Raw genomic sequence first — 16,916 nt, forward strand, 5'->3', positions numbered from 1 at the left:
TCCCCTTGTATTGGACGTTTCTTGTGATGCTCATCATGTTATTTGGTGCCTAGCTTGTCTCGACCCATAACTAGAAAAGCTTCGTCGTCTTCTTGTCACGAAATCTGAACTGACGCTTGTCGTTCTTTGTGCTAGAATGATGATGTCGCCTCCGACATCTCAAGGGCGTTCGTGAACTCATGACGTTTTGACTGAGCCCGTGATGGCTTGAGCAGGGCCAATATGATCAACGTAGCAGACTCAGCTAAGGAGTACAAAAATTGATCAGGGAGAGGAAGAGCACCGGCAATAGTTCAAAGCCTTTCCGCAGGCGAGGCTAAGTACCTCGTATTCCTCTAGAGACTGCTTTGGGACCTGCTGGTGTGGCGAGTCTTGTGATCCCATGCATGATCCGGCAGAACGACCAATGAATGGGGACGCTGGGCCGGAGGCTGGACTCCTGGCAAACTTGCAGTCTGGGGCCGTTGTTAACAAGCCACCACAACAAATGAAAGTCCATGAACCAAGCCTAAAGCCTTCAGGCGAAGAGAGATGTATCTTGAGCAAGGCTGGAGGATTGCAAAAGAGGCACCAAATCTTGGCGAGTCTGAGCATTGATGTTCAGGACAGTCAAGGTCTGCTTTTCTGGATGTTCACATGCGTAGAGTCGACCTGCTTGTTGTTCGAGACAGGACACGGTACTGGTTCTGTTAAAATATGTGGGGTAATGCACCGGTGCTGCAAATGGAGCACTGGACAGATTGGAAGCCTTGCTGCACGTCGGAGCCTTACTGCAGCCTTGGAGCATGGCACCTTGTGGCAACAGTGGGATGATTCGCCACATCATGAAAAAACGGACTCGTGCAAGTCTGGGCCACTCAAAATTTGCCAATGGGAAGCAAGAATGTGTCAGTATGTCATTGCAGTTAGACCGATCGAGCTTCCGCCTCCAAAGTTGGCGACAGTGTCGGTGGGCCCAAACTCCTGCTATGATGTCCCCCATTTCTAGTAGGTCCCCATCTCGTCTGTGATAGGCTCATTCTGAGCAGAGGACGATGTCATTTTGGTGAGCCCTCTGCTATTCGTTGTGCTTTCTATGGACGCTCACACACACAGATTGTGAATTGGGATAGATGATCATGCCTCGCCACTACTCTGATCTAGAGGTTGTTCGAGACGAAAGGCAGGGGTTGGAAGTTGACGATTCTAAGCAGGAAAAAATTGTTGTCCACGAATCTGAAGGGGACAAGATCTGGCTGGGACATCACCCTCACTGGACCGGCGATGCCAGGAGTTGTCACGAAACACTGAGTGTGGAGAAAGATGTGAGACGACAAAGTTGGTGGAGCAGGCCATGGAGTAAGACATTCAAGGTCGGGCTGGCCATTTTGGCACTTGTACTTGTCCCTGGAGCAATAGGAGGAGGTGTTGGAGGCCTTTTGGCATCGCGGAGCAAGAACAACAACCTAGAACAAGAGTAGGGCTCAACTGGGGACGGCCCGAATGCAATACCCGACGGTACTGCGCTGAGCAACGACGGAGCTGCCAACAACTCCTTGTCGACCACCATAGCACCAACGAGCACGACAAATCCAATCACGTATAGCACGATTGTGCTTCCTAAAGGCACATTCGTAAGAGACTGTCCTTCATCGAACAACAGTCTTTACACTATCGCAAGGGAAGACGAAGATCCCATACTGTTTCGGAAAATATGCGGCAAAGACTTCATAGGGTACGATTGGCGAAACTACCCCGACAGCATGATTTTCATCAATACTACTCTGGCGAGGAGTCTAGAAGAGTGCATCGGCTTGTGTCTCTCCGCCAATGATGAAAATCGAGTCGCAATCTCACGCGGTGAGAAGCAGGCATGTACTTCCGTATGCTGGAGGAATGGAATTCCAGCGGACGATCGTCCTTATCAATGTTTTGGCGGGCAGACCTTTAATGCTTCAGAGACCTTTGCGACACGGGACGAAGCTATCTGTGACGCAGCGGCTTGGATTATCCAGCGCTTGTTGTAGTTACCACAATGATTTCAAAGTTGTGATGGGAGCGGCGCCTAGCACGAACGGAGTGTGCCACCTCGCTTCGCCCTGGTCTATCGGTTGGAGTCGTTGCCCAGTTGATGGCGTTACACCACGCTCTTGCTTTGATTACTCCAATGGGGCTGGTAATTCATTCTGTTACGGCGGGTATATAAGAGCCACTGACGAACTCGCATTCAGTGCGAAACGCTGCGATAGTATTCAGTATTGCCCGTAAATAGAATGGGTTCTTAGACCGCCTTTGGCTTTCCTGAGTTCGACTTCGCTCAAGACTGTACTCTGCATCATGCCCAAACCAGCGCGTGACATATACACAGTTATTAGTTGTCGCTCACCAAACTCTGCATGCCCATCCTTACTTGGTTCAGTACATCATGCCGCTGTTCGCTTTGTTGATGAATTTCCCCACCGAGGAATCTAATGACTGCCGAAATCGAAGGTTGCCGCATCCGATACGTTTCGCATCATTGGCGGAGAGCGGACTCGATGTATAATTTAAGGATGGTTGTTGCACACGCGCTGTCCAATTGTTACAGAAGCCAAGTCATAGGTTTCCATGTTACTCACCTGTCTCCGGTCGTGGAATTCATCGTAAACATAGAACCATTTCTCACGGTTCCGACAATCCTTGGAGTCATCGACTCTATTTTCACAGGCGGGAGCTATATCCTCCTTTTGCTTTGCATCTGCATGTCTCCAAGGCTTTGGCAAAGGCCAATCTGAAAAGTGAAGGTACTTTGCCTCGCTATAGTGGTATTCCGGATCCCAAAGTTCTTCGCTCGACCCAAGATACGACCGATGGTCTTTGCTCCGAAACTCGCCTGTCAGAAGGTCGTAACGACGGTGTGGTATGATGATGCAATCTTTCCCATACAGATTATTGATCAATTCCATATCGTAATCACTGTTCTTGCGGTGCTTCAATGCATCGATCAGACGGTCCATCTGTAACACTGAGGGCTCGACAAGCACGACTTGCGACGACAGAGTAGACTCGTTCTCTAGCCAGTATGCTCGGGGCATTGCGACGGGAGCGGGAGGTAATAGGAATAATTCATCCATTGACTGTGCGATTTTGTGAGCGATCTCTCAGCACAAGTGAATACTCCTGCTGATACTGACCTGTAGTGCCGTTGCGTCCGAATCTAAGCTCAGCACACGCTTGTATTGTGTCTGATTGAAGGCCAACAATTTGGTGAAGCTTTCTGCCCAGGTCGGATCTCCCGCAGCACGCTGAACCTCGATCGGTTGCAGTTCCACGCTATATTCGTCTCGTGCTTTTGTCAGCAATTGGCCGCGATGCGTCGATGCATCGACATTCCAGTCGTGCGGGTACATCATGACACGAGACGCTTGACTGCCAAGTCGATGCAGCGACTCAAAGATCATGACTGAGTTGCGCAAGTAGTCCTCGTTCGTGACATATTGGCAATACGCGAATTGTGACCAGTCGAGTTCACCAGCTTCGATATGGCTTGGAGGGTCTTCTTGAGCGAACCGGTTGGAAAGGTCGAACAAAATAAGTACCAGTGTCAATACCAGGAGGCATTTCCAGATTATGCGTGAAGAAAGTGCAGCATGAAATCTGTGCAGTATTGACTTATGCGAGTGGTGTTGGTCTTCCGTAACACTTTCAGTCGCTGCCACAGATCTGTAACTCCATGTGCTTTCAGGGAACACGCTCGTAAATTTGCGTAAGGGTATATGGTCAGCGATGGTCTTCCATTGGGCTGCCATGGAACTGAGTTGTCGAGCAGGTAGGGGTGGTCTATGCCGGTTGATCCAGTCGCTTGGTATCGGAAGCTTCATGTAGATCTTGAGGCCTGCTTTCTACGGCTGACGGATTGTGAATAAACGGCACAGCAGCATATTGAACATCGTGATACCGTTATGGAAGACTTCACCGTCTGGACTCAACTGACCTCACCGAAAAGGCCGGCGACAAGACTTGATCTTGGTCCATCCACTTCCACCTCGCCAACTGAAACATAAGCTTTCGTTCTTGACAACCACGAATACGAAGTGTGGGTGTACACTATACAATCCGGCAGGGGAAACCATTCTAGCACGACCCATGTAGTCTGGTTGACTTGGCGTGCTGGCTTGGCCTGCTACTCATTGGAACTTCCTGCGCTGCGAGAATCCATTCGCAGAAAACTCGGTTTCAATGCGAAGTCCGCAAAGCTTCCGGCATGGCACGAGCGTGCGTAGCGATATTCCGCCCTAAGTTCAAATCAGAGAAATCGATTTGAGTTTGTGAGTGCTTGGCCACCAAAAGCGACACTCGTGAGATCAGTGCAATCCCAAGAATAATACTCATTGGCCTGCGACAACGAACGAGTCAAAGATATCGATTCTGAATCTTCTGGGTGTACCGCTATCGACAAATTCCTTCTATGCATTGGCCGATAGTTGCGAGGGCGATTCGCATAATGTGGATGATGCTCAGAAAGATACCATCAGACGGAGAACCTCCTGTCACCACCCAGTGGTCCGACAGCACAGATTTAAAAGTTCCAGGATTGCTCCAAGTCACTACTGTCCCAACGCCAGTCTTCGCCGTGCCGTAGCTTCCTCAACGTCAGCAATCCTGAGCCAGCCAAAGACCATTTCCCTGAAGGCCGCTAGACCTTGCTACTTGTGACGGCGGCAACATAGGTATGGAGCACCAGAAATTGCCCTACGTGATGCTTCTGGACGTCGAGAAATTGAGTCAGGTGATTATTATCCATTGCGCTCTAAAGGTGGCAGGAGCAGACAAGCTAGCGAGATCTCTACAATTTTCCAATGCCGGCTCGACCGTCACAGCTCAGCATAACATGCACTTGGTACAGAGAATCAGATCAGATGATCGGGCACAGGATATGATCAGAACGAGCCGGGATCGACACTCGTAAATCGTCTCCCAAATTACACTCGCCGCCAGCTGGTCGCATTCTGCCGTTGTTGATATTAAACACGCCCACAGCTCTCCCTTCTGCTTTGCAGTGCCGAGGCCGCACCTTCTTGTTTAGACGGAAGAATCACCGGAAATAACACCTGTGCTCATCGTAGGTGTCAGGATCCCTGAGTACTCGCTAAACACGATCGACGACCGTCTTGATTCCAAGCCGTTTCGGGACCACATTAAATAGAAAGATGCTGAGATGTGAGGAGCTCTCGCGTGGAACTCAGTGCTACAATCTTGAGCCGGCTGAGCATTTGCGCTGCCACGTGTAAAGCGCGATGACTATGCTTGCAATGTGTTTCCGCGGAGTTTCTGCGATTTGGGGCCAGACCAAGACTCTGCAGTGTCGGCCACCCGCAGTAGACATTTTCATAACATTCATGGACATGTCAATAGAATGCAGAATGTGCAACCTCCTGATCCATCTAGGTGCTTTCCCTGATGTGGACGTCTTTCTTTTCGATCATTCCGAGCCGGCATCGGTTCTCGTCACATATCGTCTAACCACCAAAAACGATCCAAGTTGAGGAGCCCATCGCCTGCAATGTATGCCGAGATCTGAGACGTACCCGAACTCTTGGCTGATACGCTAGAAGCCCCACTGCTCAGTGACCACTACAAACAAAGAAGGTTAGTGTGAAGATGTGCTTCTCATGCCGATGTCCTCCAACGGTGACCGGTGGAAAAAGTTGAGCTCCCACTTGTCTTCTCTTGCCACATCAACCCCATCATCGCGTGCTCGTGTTGGCGCTACGGCGTGGAGGACTGTGGCGACTGCTAGAGGATGGGCAGAAATAGAAGCTGGGATCTATCGGCCCATTTTACCTGGCTGTGTAAAGGAAAGCCTCGTACGAGGGCCCCCGCTCATGGTGCCTGATATGCACAGCCAAGCAGCGCTTGCCGAACTCTAGAGTTGCTATGAATATCCCAACTCAACATCCTTGAAGTTTCTGAGGTATTCGAAGGCGCCGGATCTGTTGGCCATGGCCCAACTTGGAGTGGCATGATCTGGATGAGAAATTCCGGACTCTCAAGTAAATGCTGCAGGAGGTCACGGCAATAAATTGTGTGCCTGACAGAGTTAGCCGCAAACGGCACTCATCCCTCTTTCATTCCACGATTCGCACGCTAAACTGTTCTTAGGCTCCAGGTACTGAGATTGTGAAGGGGTGGGCCGTTGACTTTCCCGTCGACTTTGTCTGAAAAGGTCTGCTACACGAATGCTGTCTGCTTGACCAGTGACGATCTGAGTGGAAACCAACAATGCTCTCTGTGCAACAATACTCCGACTTGACGGAAGGAGAGAGGAGGCTGAAGGACACTTTTGACCCCTCCTCCTGCATTTCCTCGCGCTCTGCACTGCGATCTCTCTGCACTCCATCTGACCGGACACTTAAGTCTTGACTGATTTCTTCGCGCTTCGCTTCCGGGCCAGACACCTAAGAGCCCAACAAGGACATAAGTCAGCAAAACTCAAGTACAATGTTGGATCACAACGCAAACGGAGAGCGGCATGAAAGGATATTACTCACCAACAACACAATACGATCGATAGAATGACCGGTACTCCAACTCCAACGCTGATGCCAATGATGGTCGTCTTGGGCAAGCCATTGATAGCATCTCTAATGTCATCTGCAGTTCCAGTTGCTGTTGCAACGTAAGGCACTGGGCTACCGGTCGTAGTTGGTAGATCGGCAGCATTTGTGCCGAAGGCTACGGTCGTAACGGCAGCTGCGACTCGCCTGGCATCAGTTCCCGGCCAAATAGAACTGGACAGAACGTCTGTATCGATTTCGGAATCGGCATCAAGCGTCACGGTCTTGGTAATGGTCGTTGAGGAGAGGGAGGTGCTCTGCAGTGACACGGGGCAGTTGATCAGCCCGGTCGAGCGACAGCCAATTGCAGTGTAAGTCGTCTCGTGTGTGAGAGACGTGACGACAGGTTCTTGCCGTTTGCCAAGGAGATCTCCCGTCTCGGTCGGCAGAGAAGTGATAGTGACATCGGCCGCAGACACAGAAGCGGGAGTACCAGAGATGACACAAGTTGATCCGAGTTCTGTAGTGTAGATCGCCTTGGTTGTGTTCGGTGATGGACCCCAACTTTTGTCGTTGATGGTAGCAGTTGCGCCTGCAGCAGCCCCCAGCGCGAGTTGATATGACTGGACCGCCGCGAACGCGCATTCTTCATCTTCCGGGACGTATGTGATATTGGTCTTGAACTCAGCTATGTTGGCAAAGATGCCAACTTCGACTCCGCATTCTGCCGATGGTATACTTGCGTTTGTGAAAGGAAGACCTGATCCTGGGAATTCAGGTGTTTCAAACTTAAACCCCGCATGGACACCGACTCGAAGCGCGGCCGTGAACACGACCCCTGCGGCCTTCACTTTGACGGGGAGGAATTCGAATTGACCTCCATTGCTGAGAAATATAAGCATGGGTCCTCATCTAGTGCGTCGAGTTTGCATGCACAACGATTGCCACCATCGATACTTACAAAGTAAGGTTAGAAGGATCGCTCCCGAACAGAGCTATGTCGATGGCAAAACCGTCATTGAGCTTCAGATGCAAGCCGCTCCCAATGACAATAGCCGCCTCCGCGGATAGGATCAGCTCCACGTCAAAGATGAGCCCAATTTCCAGATCGTCTGTGATAGACAGGCCAGCCGGGGATTGTGACTTGTACAACGGAATAGTGTATGTCGATCCGATAGATAGCGTTGTGTCAAGAAGCATATAAAGCTCCAATTCGTCAAATTGAAAACGCAAGTTCACATCCGGGATCGACTCCAGGTCGACGTCAAAGGTCATGTTCCAATCTGGGATCTTGAAATCGGTAACGTCGGTGTCACCTTCACTCACGAGTTGTTGCCATTGGTTCTTAAATTCCCCAGAAAGATCTTCAAAGTACTGCTCGACCGCCGCTGTAACATTATCGACTGTTTCGGAAGCCTCGGCTCTGACAACGCCTATCGCTTGACTGACGTTAAAGTCCTCGGAAATGGAAAGCCCGGCCGTGGCAACACCCTTCAAATAGCATGTGCGACAAACGACCTGGATGCCAAATGATGTCTCCAGTGAGGAGTCATTGGATCTTTTGACCTTCTCGCTCTCGAAAACGCCCTGCTCTTCGCCACTAGAATCAAGACATCAGCACAGTAGCATACACGTCAGACAAGATTGGTCGATACATTTGCAGAAGCACCGTTTCATCCCAGCTCGTGTCGAAAGTTGTGTTGCCCTCCCATTTGAGATTCTGTCCGGCCTCGGCTGCTCTGCGGAGCTCACGAGAGATGTCACGAATGACATGTGCATCTGGTCTTCCGTCTGGAGAGCGTACAACGACGCTCGACTCAAGAGGAGTCGCAGAGGCGAGTTGAAAGGTGCTCAATAAGCAGAAAGATAACTTGAAGAGTGATGCAAAGGCCATATTGTCGATGTTGTCGGTCCGGCAATGAGGAAGAAGGAGTATTCCGTTGCGTAGGACGAACCAACTCGCAAAAGGCTTACGATTGCTGACCCTGTATCATGGGCAACATGGTATTTTATACACCACCCAGTGCTCCAAGATCCAAGTGGGATTAGTGCGAACATTGGGGTTCACCAGCCTCCAAAGCATCTAGATCCAGCAAGACTGCCAGTGCTCAAGGGCTAACATTGTTGTGTTCCAGTCCACGCCTCCACAATTCGTCTGTCATGGCATGATCTCAAAGTTCGAACGTACCATACGCCCCTTGATCGACGTTACTGCATTTGCTTCGCCCAGCTGAAGCGGTGAGAAATTTGTCCGAATCAGTACAGGATGGGCGTCAGCCTCCCTGCGTGCAACAGAAGATAGTTAGATGGTATGGCTCAGCCTGACGCCAATGCACATGTGTTGAGGGGCAGCAGTGCCACGAAAACTCTACAGTCCCAATTCGTGCAACGCGATAGCATGTGGAGAAAGCGTATTGGCTCTGATATGCTCGTTCGCAATCAATGCAGGGCAATGCAGAAGACGCTTGATCCAAGCTGGTCTAACCATTGCAAGCGTATCTCCGTCGTTGCAGCAACGCTAGGTTTCATCGCTGGCCGGTATCATCCCATATGCGGATAGGATCGCATGAGTTGGGCCCAAGGCATCCGTGGAATGCAGTGGTGTGGGCTGCACCAGCTACCACACTTGCAGCAGCTGAGTGCGAAAGTTTCCGTGCGCAAGGCTGTGACAGCCTTGCGCGACAGCCATCGGACATTCCAATTTCTGATCAGGCTGAAGGATTTTGGCGAGAAGGGCCCAGCGAAGCTCGTGCACCATTGGAAACCGAATGCACTCCAGGAGCATGTATCTTGTTCATCATAGTCTTGCGAAAGATATTCCATTTTGAGCGGCCATATGCAATCTGTCACGGGTTACCCCGTCTTCTAGCTGAGGTCCAGGTGGCTGCATGCGCCCAGAGTTTCTGTGCCACGAGCTGCAAAGCAACGCCAGCAATCATTAGTATGTGGTTGGGGAAGGCTGAATGTGCTTCTCATGACCGGTGTAGACACGTGCTCGGTCGATGCTGTGCCCCACGTGGCGTGCTGCTGGACACTATTCTAGGTAACGTGATGAAGGCGCAGTGGAGGTCCTGAACTACTGCACTCCTGCAAGGCTTCGAAGTCAGAATGATGAGCCTGTGGCTAATTCCATCTCCTTCTACCAATACGAGATGCGACAGCCCATGCGGGGAGATGGCACCGCCAACGTATGTCGGACAAGGCTGAAGGATCGTGAAGTCGCATTGGGTCTTGGCAGGCCCAGCCACTTCCTGAGCGAATCGTCCAGGATCTTGGCATGTGCAGAGGGACCATTGCCCAAACCTGACTGCGGATAGTCATTTGCGGCTGTTGTAGTCTTCGGACTGACAGTTCGTAAGTCGAACACGCACATGAGCCATCGAGTACGCCAGCATGTGTTCAGTGCTTCTAGGACTTTCTTTTTGCCCTCCAAATGAATACCAATTGCTGCAGAGAATGTGCTGCACTGGCTGTCAGTTTACGACTCTGACGGCGAATCGATATGACGTCTCGAAGCCAGATCATGTCGCCTGAACGCTGGCACAATGGTGCCAAGAACCAGCGAGAGCGCCACCAGTCGTGCCTGCAACAGATCGTTCGACCTCCCGATGCTCCTTCGGAATGAGCATAACGCCAGAGCGAAAAGCAAGAGATTCCTCTAGCGCTGCGGGGCCATCGGTTCATTATGCCTGGCAAGTCAAGGCCAAGTGCTGCGGGGCTTCCTCCACTAATGAGCCCAGGAGATCTTGAAGACTTGTACTGTGTGATATTGCACAATCGTCAAGTACATCAATATCCGCAAAAATCGAGGTGTTATCCCCACGAATGATGTCGCTCGTCGACTTGCTCAATGGATGCCAGCACTTCGACCTTTGCATTGTAGACTGCAAGAGAGAGGTGCCCCTTGCACCATACGAATTCTGATCCTCGAAGTCTTCGCCAGTATGCATATCGTCTATCCCGCAAGCTCCTTGGGCAGTTGAATGCAAGCGCTACACAGGTGGGAACCATGCCAGCAGATCGAGCAGCGAGCGATGACGAATTTCAGAAGAGGTCTCGAGAAGTCGGCATTCTGAAGCAATATGTCGCGTCCTCGGTCCGTACGCTTTCAGCGCGTTCTCGAGCTTCAGATAATCCCTGCTTGCGCGGCGTCTTCTTGCTGCACGGCCGTTTGGGCTACAATCGCCGGTATTGCTTTCGTACTTGGACTGCAAACGTCCAGACCAACCTCACGTCTTCGATCCTTACCATCTGTCTTCTTCAGCAAGTTTAAAGGTTGATCACGCCCGTTCATTGAAGCTCACCAAAGCTGATCATGGCTGGGATGTCGGCTCGCAAGAACTCTGCCGCTCTTTGGGGCTCCGTCCGTCCCTCCTGCGAACAATCCAGCGATGCCGCCGCAAACAACACCTCCGCGCAGCTGGACATCCTTCAGCAGATGAAGAACTACGCCGACGCTGCTCGAGACGACCGTCTTGCAGCCGAAGCTGCCTTGAAGAAGATGACCAAGCTGGGCAATCAAGCTGCCGTCGACAGGAAGGCAATGGAGGACATCTGGCAAAAGATACAATACCACGAAGGCTACGCCGCCGCGTGCGCCGATCGGGCAGAGTACTCGCTGCAAGGTGCGGAATACCACGCTGGCCAGGTCTCCCACATGAGCGCGAGCGTTGCAGGACAGCTCATGACCTCGAACTCCAATGCCGACAGCGCAAGGAGCGCCGTCGCTGCTGCACAGCAGTCCTCTAGCAGCGCAGCACGGTCTGCAGCTGTTGCCGCTCAGTCTGCAGCTACGACTATCAAACTGGTGGAGGGACGCTATTGACTCCGCGACTGTTGATTGCTCTGCCAGAGATGGCGATGCGGGAAATAGTCATAAAAGCCGGATGTTCCGCACGATCGGCGTTATCTGCGTGCGCCTCTATCGTACGTTGTGCTGAATCTGAATTATGGAATGCTGTATTGTTGACAGCAGGGTACAGCTGGCCAAGTATGTCATCTATGTCTTAGTCAACTTATGTTCAAGACTTCGAAGATGTCGTTCGAGAGCCGTACATCCTGCCCTCCCACCCATGGCTCCAGCCCTAGGTGGATCTCTGAGCGCTCGTCATATCGGAACGTACGAGATCCGAGCAAATTGTTCTTGGGCAAGGCATTCGTGAGCATCGGGCAATTCTCAGATCGAGTGAGGTCAATTTTAAGAACCTCGCACTGTCTCGTACCAGTAATGCCTGATCCTCATTGACGTAAATCTGCGGGAACTCCGACGAATGCGTGCTTCAGTCCAGATTCGAGAGGTCGCCTTAGGATTATGTGCTAAGCAATGAGCATCTAGCCACCTGGGAATCGAAATTTTGAACAGAGAAACGTCCTGTGCAGGAAGAATTCATCAGTTTTGATGGAGACTCTTGAACTCATGAGAGACTCACCCGTCATCGCTCACAAACCTCGTGCAACTCGAGATTGTTTCAGTAGTGCGCAAGTTTGGCGCTGCGTGTCAGCCAGAAAGAGTCTCTCGGTGTCACAAAGCCGGCGTGGCAAGCGCCTTCAAGCTCCACCAATCCTTCGAGCGACAGAGGTATATCAGAGTCAGAACAAGCAGACTACATTCGCGCAAAAGACAGTGCAGCAAACCCAGGAGTGCAGAAAACAGTCGAACGAAACTCAACTTTGCTACCCGCGAGGAGGGTATCAATCTATCGCTATGACAACATATGATCAACAGTCTTGCTTCATCTTTTGTGAGATGCTCTCATGATAATGCAAATACAAAAGAAACATGAAATAGGGAAATATGCTTAAAACGCTCACACATCACCTTGTCCTCTCTCTACGCACTCCACGTCCTTTTCAGACTACAGTTCTCAATGATCCCGCTCATCCTCGGACATCTTTTCGCCACAGTCCCGCGGAAAGAATATTGAATCGCATGCTCAGGCTCCATGGACTCATCGGTGCCTTCCACATATCCAGTATTTGGCCCGCTGCAGGTAGTCGTCAGTTTGATATCGTCAGATTCGCGGTCCGCATCTTCCGCGAATGGGACGATGACAGAATTGCGTTTCATTTCGGTCGCGGCAGCGGGGTGTGACTTTCGCTTCTGCTTGTCGTCGTCAGAGGTTGCGCCGATGAGATCTTCGGGTCGGCGATAAGTGTCGGGCTTTAGTGAGAAGCGTTTACAGTTCAGAGGTTCTGGGTATGCGGAGGATGATGTCGAAGTGGGATAATTGACGGGCTGTGCGGAAGGATATGATCGCGTCTTGAAGGCGTAGTCGGCATGGACAGTGCGTTGGCGTCCGCCTGGGCCGGGATCAGAATCGGGTCGATCAACGCCTAGCATTCTTCGGGCCTTGTCGGTGGAGACAATGGTCACGGCACGGCCTTGGGAATCATGTCTGTACCGCCGAGGTTCGATGGGAGAGAGCGAGTCGTGAATGGAGTTGACGTCGGATGTTGAGGTTTGGAGATCGAGATGCCTCAGTGTTTCCTCAACGGTCGCACCAAGAATCTCATAAGCCTTGTTGCTTTCGACAGATATACTGCCTTCGTGTTGGCGTGCCAGACGCGAGGGACCAGGTTGAAGGTCGATTTGAGTGACGGAGCCAGAAGCATAGTGTTGCAGAGGGACGACCGAGTCGATGTGAGCCAGATGTTGCAGTTCGTTTGCATCAATGCCGAGGAGTTTGAGAGCCTTGTCCGACGAGTTCGAACCTATTGACGTCCAGGACGCATTCCGGCAATGCGAGTTTCTCAGCGGGTTCTTCTCTGGCACGCTCGGTGCGCTATACCAGGGAGATCGCAAAGACTGACTCGACTCGCCAGAAATGTCATTCCCCACCAATATCGATCCTCGTTCAGGCTCTTCCACTCGCTGGCGGGATCGCTTCTTGCTGCGCCTGCGGAGTTCTCGAGATTGTGTTGAGGTCGCTGAGCTAGATAACGAGCTCATAGACCTGCAGCTTCGCACCGTCCTCGAGGCCTAGCTATTGCGTTAGGTCAGTCCGCCGCGAAGCTCAAAAGCAAAGTCTTGGCGCGAACTTACAGTATCGGGCGTCATGCTTCGCCCAACGTGCTTGCCTTTGTGGAAAAGCTCCAGTCGCTCCACGTCCTTCTCCATCTGTTGTGCGTACTGCTCGAGCACTGTCTGGAATGTCTCGCCTCGCTTCGTCGTCAGGTCTCTTGCAGATTCAAACCCCTTGAGATACAGCTTGATGTCTTCGTTCGGTCGCATGGGCAGCACTGCAGAGTCATTGCGTTCCGTCTTGGTCGACCCTCGATGTGACTTCTTGGAGTGCGACTTGTGCATCGGTAACCCTTCGGAGCGGTGTTTCCGCTGTCGTTCGGCTTGCTGTTCATGTGCAGTCTCCAGCAGGGGGAGGATGATGGAATCCAAGTCTCGGTGCCATGGGTATTCCACCTCCACTTGCGTCTGTCCCCAAGTCCCAATGGGCACATCAAACTTGACTCGAGTACAATCCACCATTTTCGCCTCGCTGTACAGAGAAGAGGCTTTGATAGAACCAGGCGACATGAGAGAAGAGGTGTAGAGGAAGTCACAAATTAGTGTTGAAGAGTAGCGAAATATGCTTTATCAGCTCGTCCAGAGTTCCTGTCGGAACGCCTTATAGCTCTTGCTCGCCTCACGACATGGCTCCAAAAAAGCTTTTGACGCTCGTGTCGGGTAATTGGAAGCGCGTTCGTGTTAGTTGTCGCCGTTCGATGGCACAGTCCACGGGTTGGCATCTCAAATCTGACGCAGGGCTATTGGCTGGTTCAGTGCTCAGAATAGAGTCTGACTTCGGTCTAGCCGGGAGGTTATATTTAGGCCACAGCGACTGATCAGGCGTGAGGATGATGTCGCGAGCGGAGAAGCATGCTGGACAAAACCAGCGGGGTAGCGTTCTGGCTAGCTGTTCCATACACGACTTGACTGGATAGTACGTTCCACGATTCATGAACTGTATCGCGAGGTGCAATTGTGCAAGACCTGGCATTTAGCATTCTGGAAACAAAGGATAGGTGGTATTGTTTCCTGAACCAACAGTGGCGAAGCCCAGGATAGCTGGAGAAAGTGTCAATGCTCTATTGGGGCATGAGTAGGATGCTTGAACAGCCGGAAGTATATGCGGATTTCCAACATGGCCAGACCTGGGACGTTCATGAGGAGCTTTGCCAGGGTCAGAACACGGCATCGTTTCATCTCGACGTGTTTGTCTTCTCTTCTCGCCTTGGCATCTCACCTTCGCGAGACTTGCGAATCTTGGCCGGTGTATACCTCTCCAGCGTTCCGGAGATAAGTACAGCAGTCGCGGGATGGAAGTGCCGGAGGATAGAAATCGCGTCTTCACTCCGCAGTAAGCAGTGGCGAAGCTGAAAGATGGGGTGACATCTCTCGTGCGGAGTTTGACGGAAGACACGCCCACCTGCCTTCGAGTGTTATTTCTGGCAGAGGGCCGAAGCTGTGAGGTCAGTGTTTGCGAGGCATTTCAGGTTGGTTGGCCCTCGGGGAAACTGTCGAATTCTGGCAAAGCATTCGTCCACCGAGTGATCATTCATTCACCATGCCGAAGCGGGTACACCCATTAGCTGCCGTTGTGCCGAGCCCCATGAGAGATGCAGCTCGGCGAAGGACGTCACAGCAGTTCATCAACCCCGGTCCACTGCACTCCATCTGCTACAGCATTGAGATCGAACAAGCAATACACCGCTCTACACGCCTCTCCGGAGACAGCGCCCATGCGCCTCCGCCCCCGACACCGCTCCCGCTGAGGTCCCCTCTACCGTCATGCTTGCGCCAGCAGCATGTATCGCACCACCGATCCCCGCTTCCGTCGGCGCATCAACGACATCACCCATACCCTCGAATCGGCCAATGAGGCTACACAAAGCGGGATATACATCTTCGGCCAGAACTACATCAAGCCCTGTTTCGACAGCATAGGATCATGCTTCACGACATGCATCGACGCAAGTTGTCCAAGTTTGAATTTGAGCCAACGGGACCGCATCCGGCGACAGAGAGCTCGTGGCCACACTCGAGGGCGCGCGGAGCTGAGCTTCGACTTCTACGATGATTGGGATGAAGATGAGAATGACGGTTTGCTGGGCTGGGGAAATGATGAGTTCGACCGGTTGGTCGCAGGGAGTGGAGCGCATGGAGGGTATGGCGCGACGGATGCGCAACCCGCGAGACAGCGTGGGATGTCATATCCCAAAGCTCGAAGGAAAAGCATTGTGGAGGGAGAAGATCCGACAGTGATTCCTGGCAGCAGTGGTGGTTTCTTCAGAAGACTGTTCGGAGGTGGGAAGGATTTGAGATACAGACCCAGCGCTGCGGATCTGCAAGAGCATCCTGGCGCGAAGAAGAACAAAGTCCGGTTAGATCGCGAACGGACAGAAGGTGAGGCATTATTGGAGGACGACGAGCTAGGCGTAGGAAGGAGAGGCAAAGGTCGCGCAAGGAGTGGGACACAGGGCAGTCACAACACATCGAGCAGTTACAGCAGTCGAGGTGACATCTTCCCGAGCGACGAGGAAGATGATGCGATACCACTGGATGATGAATTCGCCATGGTTCTAGAGCGACGAGGGACAATGACAGGAATAGAGACAGAAAGCAGTTCCGGGAGAATTGTGCCACCTCCAAAGCGAGGCAAACGCCCTTCCGCTGGGAGTAGAACCTCTACAAGAACAGTCTCCTCTCGGAGCGCACGGAGCGAGCGTGGCAGTAGTCGGAAACGACGGAGCCGAACGAGCAGTTACGCTCGCACACCCAGTTCAGACGAGATCGTCGCCGAAGAGGCAGTGGAGGACAGCGTGCAAGAGCGGACGCCATCATACGCGGACCTCAAGCGGCAGGAAGCCCAAATTGCCGAAGAAGAAGAGGCAGAAATCACGCGAAGACGGGAATCGGCATTGCGACTTGCAGAAGAACGTGGGCTGGCTCCAGAAGAGAATCTGAGTAGCAAAGAAGCTACGCCGAGGAGCGTGACGCCTGCTGTGCCGGATATCCCCACTGTCCCAGAGGAGACCGTACCAGAAAACGGCGAAGAAGATGCGCAAGCAGAGCGAGATTCGCATACTTGAGACGAAGATCAGCGAGCGACTATGGAAGAGGAGAATTGACGCGTTCGAGCGAGGCGTTGTTGGCATATTTCTTTTTTGGAGCCTCTCCTCGGAGGAAGATTCATTGTGCACATATTATCATCCAGAACGAATATCCTGTACCAGAGCATCACGACGCATGATACAGATCATTGGAGGGAGAACGCGAGTCACAGTTTTGGAACTGCCAAGTGCAGTAGGCGACCAGATGATAACGATAGGGCATTGCTGTTGGTCTTTTTCGCATAAGCTTTTGGAGATACCCAGGATGAAAACATACTTTTTGAAGAGCGCAAC

The 16,916-nt window shown here is 52.0% G+C and overlaps 5 protein-coding genes across 5 annotated transcripts; 2 read left to right on the top strand and 3 right to left on the bottom strand.

The window, feature by feature from the left end:
* Positions 1–2,525: 2,525 nt before the first annotated feature.
* On the bottom strand, positions 2,526–3,767 carry CKM354_001235200 (uncharacterized protein; the record flags this gene model as incomplete). The annotated part of the gene is made up of 2 exons (XM_044807872.1): positions 2,526–3,095; positions 3,153–3,767. 2 exons carry the CDS (start codon positions 3,765–3,767, stop codon positions 2,526–2,528), a joined length of 1,185 nt encoding a protein of 394 aa, XP_044663807.1.
* A 2,738-nt stretch (positions 3,768–6,505) lies between these two features.
* Positions 6,506–8,409, bottom strand: CKM354_001235300 (uncharacterized protein; the record flags this gene model as incomplete). Its single annotated transcript, XM_044807873.1, has 3 exons — positions 6,506–7,400; positions 7,477–8,115; positions 8,171–8,409. 3 exons carry the CDS (start codon positions 8,407–8,409, stop codon positions 6,506–6,508), a joined length of 1,773 nt encoding a protein of 590 aa, XP_044663808.1.
* Positions 8,410–10,839: 2,430 nt separating this feature from the next.
* Positions 10,840–11,340, top strand: CKM354_001235400 (uncharacterized protein; the record flags this gene model as incomplete). Its single annotated transcript, XM_044807874.1, has 1 exon — positions 10,840–11,340. One exon carries the CDS (start codon positions 10,840–10,842, stop codon positions 11,338–11,340), a length of 501 nt encoding a protein of 166 aa, XP_044663809.1.
* Positions 11,341–12,345: 1,005 nt separating this feature from the next.
* On the bottom strand, positions 12,346–14,046 carry CKM354_001235500 (uncharacterized protein; the record flags this gene model as incomplete). Its single annotated transcript, XM_044807875.1, has 2 exons — positions 12,346–13,494; positions 13,558–14,046. 2 exons carry the CDS (start codon positions 14,044–14,046, stop codon positions 12,346–12,348), a joined length of 1,638 nt encoding a protein of 545 aa, XP_044663810.1.
* A 1,271-nt stretch (positions 14,047–15,317) lies between these two features.
* On the top strand, positions 15,318–16,601 carry CKM354_001235600 (uncharacterized protein; the record flags this gene model as incomplete). The annotated part of the gene is made up of 1 exon (XM_044807876.1): positions 15,318–16,601. The coding sequence occupies one exon, from the start codon at positions 15,318–15,320 to the stop codon at positions 16,599–16,601; it is 1,284 nt and encodes a 427-aa protein (XP_044663811.1).
* Between the last annotated feature and the right edge of the window lie 315 nt (positions 16,602–16,916).

Source organism: Cercospora kikuchii (assembly GCF_019650295.1).
Source record: "Cercospora kikuchii DNA, contig_00009, whole genome shotgun sequence".
NCBI classification, from domain to species: Eukaryota; Fungi; Ascomycota; class Dothideomycetes; order Mycosphaerellales; family Mycosphaerellaceae; genus Cercospora; species Cercospora kikuchii.